This window comes from Pteropus vampyrus, unplaced genomic scaffold (assembly GCF_000151845.1).
Source record: "Pteropus vampyrus isolate Shadow unplaced genomic scaffold, Pvam_2.0 Scaffold52, whole genome shotgun sequence".
NCBI classification, from domain to species: Eukaryota; Metazoa; Chordata; class Mammalia; order Chiroptera; family Pteropodidae; genus Pteropus; species Pteropus vampyrus.
In genome coordinates, this window is record NW_011888833.1 from 1,102,946 (window position 1) to 1,105,401 (window position 2,456).

Consider the following 2,456-nt stretch of genomic DNA (forward strand, 5'->3'; position numbering starts at 1 on the left):
AAAGCCCCCCACGGTGCCATTAACTGCACGCGCTGGTGCATTGGGCAATGTAGTCGTCGGTGGCACTTTGCACACGCGGGACCTGGCAAACTTGCGTAAGTCAGAGTCCGGGGTGGAGCCCAGGGGCGCATGATGGCGCCGGGCAGTGGCCCTCCGGGCCCCCCCGCAGCACGGAAAGCCTGTCCCACCACGGGGCTCCTGCCCCAACCTCGTCAGTCCTACAGAGGAGGCAGGAAGTGCTTCTTTCAAAGCCTCCCCTCCTCCATTAAAAAAGCAAAACAGCGAGAGAAAAACGCACCAGGATCCACACCTAGGACGCATCTCAAACATCAAACCGAGAATTTTCCTTCTATTCACCATTATTCCAAACGGACTCCCCCTCCCCGCCCCCTGGCACACACCGCTGTGCAGAAATCAGACAGGACGGGCTGTTCTCTTACTTGGGTTGGTTCCTTCACGTCACGCTAAGAGGCACAGAGACCCAGCTGGTGGCCTGGCCCAGCACAGGAACTCTGGAGTTAACTGATGGTGTCACAATAGCAATAGCGACACGCTTAATTATAACTGTAACAACGCTCGAAACTGAAAATAGCGACAGCTGCTACTTATTAGCATTTCCCATGAGCCCACTTAGCGCCCCACACTTTGCGCACCCCAGCTTTCCACACGTTATTGCCTTTAACCTGTTCACACCTCGAGGAAGGTACTGTCATCACCCCCATTTCACAGCTGACTAAGCGACGGTTTCCAGCACTTACACACTGCCCAGAGCTAGAGAGAGGGGTGCCGTGGAGATGGACGCCCAGGAGCTCCAATTTCTCACTGGCAAACCGGTTTCTCCAGCCGTCAGTCCCCTGGGGAAGGTGGCAGAAGCAACTCCACCAAATGACGTCCAGCCCAAACGGACCGTGCTCGCAAAGTGTGCCAACTACGGTGCATGTATGTGTGTGACATGTGCCTGCAGACGTCAGGGCCGAGCGAAGACTCACTCGCGGAAGAAACGAACCTCTGTCCTTTGTGGTTTTGGACGGGACGGGGCTTCTGTGACGTCGCGGCCTGGGTTCCCCTGTCCCAGTCTGCGTTCCTTAAGGATAGCGCGTCTGATGGCGTGAGGGGTGGGTGCACGAGGCAGGCAGTTTGGGGTTCATTTGCCGAGGATGAGCCACACGCGAGGACCGTGCATTGCAGGCCCACCGATGGGTGGGCTCCCTGCAGGCTGTTTCTCATTTAAAAATTTCTGAATAATAGTACAACCAGTAGCAACCCCACCTTCCTCGTGCCAAACAACTGGCTATTTGCAGGACCCTGGGCTCCTCTCTGGGCGAGGCCGGCTCTGGGCAGTGACGGAGGCCAGGGGAAAGGGGACCACCGGAGAAGCAAAATGCCTGCCTTTGTGTTGCAGTTACGGTAATGAACGGACTGTCATCGCGCTGTCCGGATGTGAGAGTCCCTCACATTCAACAAGTGACCTTGCTACGATTGGGACGGAATCGGGGCCACCAACCTCACCCACTTCCCAGGCGGCTCCTCCCTGGCACTTCTATTCACAGAGGCAGCTGGGCTGGGTCTCTGGAAGGCAGGAGGGACATGCGGCTGACCTGGGAGACCCTTCGTTCTCCCGAGAGGACAGAAAGGAGCCAGGTAGCTCCCCTGGCATCTGAGACCCACGCTTTCGGTAGGTTAGCCGTGGGAGGCAAAGAGGGTGCTTTTCACACGCTCCCCATCCCCGGCCCTGGTGGTTCCAGGCTCTCTCCTAATTCCCAGACGTGTCCTGTGACTTCCGCCCTTCGTAACCCTCCTTGTGCTGTCCCCCGGTGAGGACGCTCCCCTCCCAAACTCTCCCCTCCCCACCCCTCAAGCCACAGCAAGTGTGGCGGCCGCTAACAGCGTTACTCACTTGGTGCGACCTTCGAGGTTGGCTGTCACTGAGCCACAGCTCTCTGAGTGGACAGTAGCGTCCTTAGAGCAGGGAGGGTGTCTCGTCTACCCCTGTCCTCCAGGGCTTGCCACAGGGCCCAGGATGTGGCAGGTGCTGGTCGAATGTGTGTGGACAGGGCTGGCGACCCTCCACTCTGGGTATCGGAGCTGAGCAGACACTAACCTGTAAGGACAGGCGCAGCCTCTCAAAATTTTCTTCCAGTTCCTTCTTTTCAAGCTCGTGGGCAGACACCAGTTCTGGAGAGAAGACGTCAGACTGTTAAGTTGGCCTTTCTTCGGGAAGGGACCAAACCAGACTCTTCTGCCAGACTAGGACGAGGGACTCAGCTGAATAAGGGACACTGGTGAACGGCAGACCTCAGCCTAGAGACACCCCACGCATTGAACTGCATGCAGTGTTACTCGGGGGAAAAGAAAGACGGGGGGCAGGGGCAAGGGAGAGAAAAGAAGGAAAAGGGAAAGAAACGGGGGGCGCACACGCACACACTCACACAACGCACGCACATGCGCACACTCCC

At 57.6% G+C, this 2,456-nt stretch overlaps 1 protein-coding gene across 1 annotated transcript in view; it reads right to left on the reverse strand.

Annotated features, from left to right (window-relative positions):
* MTUS2 (microtubule associated scaffold protein 2) overlaps nt 1-2,456 on the reverse strand; it is a gene marked incomplete at its 5' end in the record, with an annotated part of 313,112 nt that overhangs the window by 5,089 nt on the left and 305,567 nt on the right. The window contains one exon of the mRNA XM_023530707.1: nt 2,102-2,175. Coding sequence (XP_023386475.1) covers nt 2,102-2,175 — 74 coding nt within the window. The remainder of the gene's footprint in view (nt 1-2,101; nt 2,176-2,456) is intronic.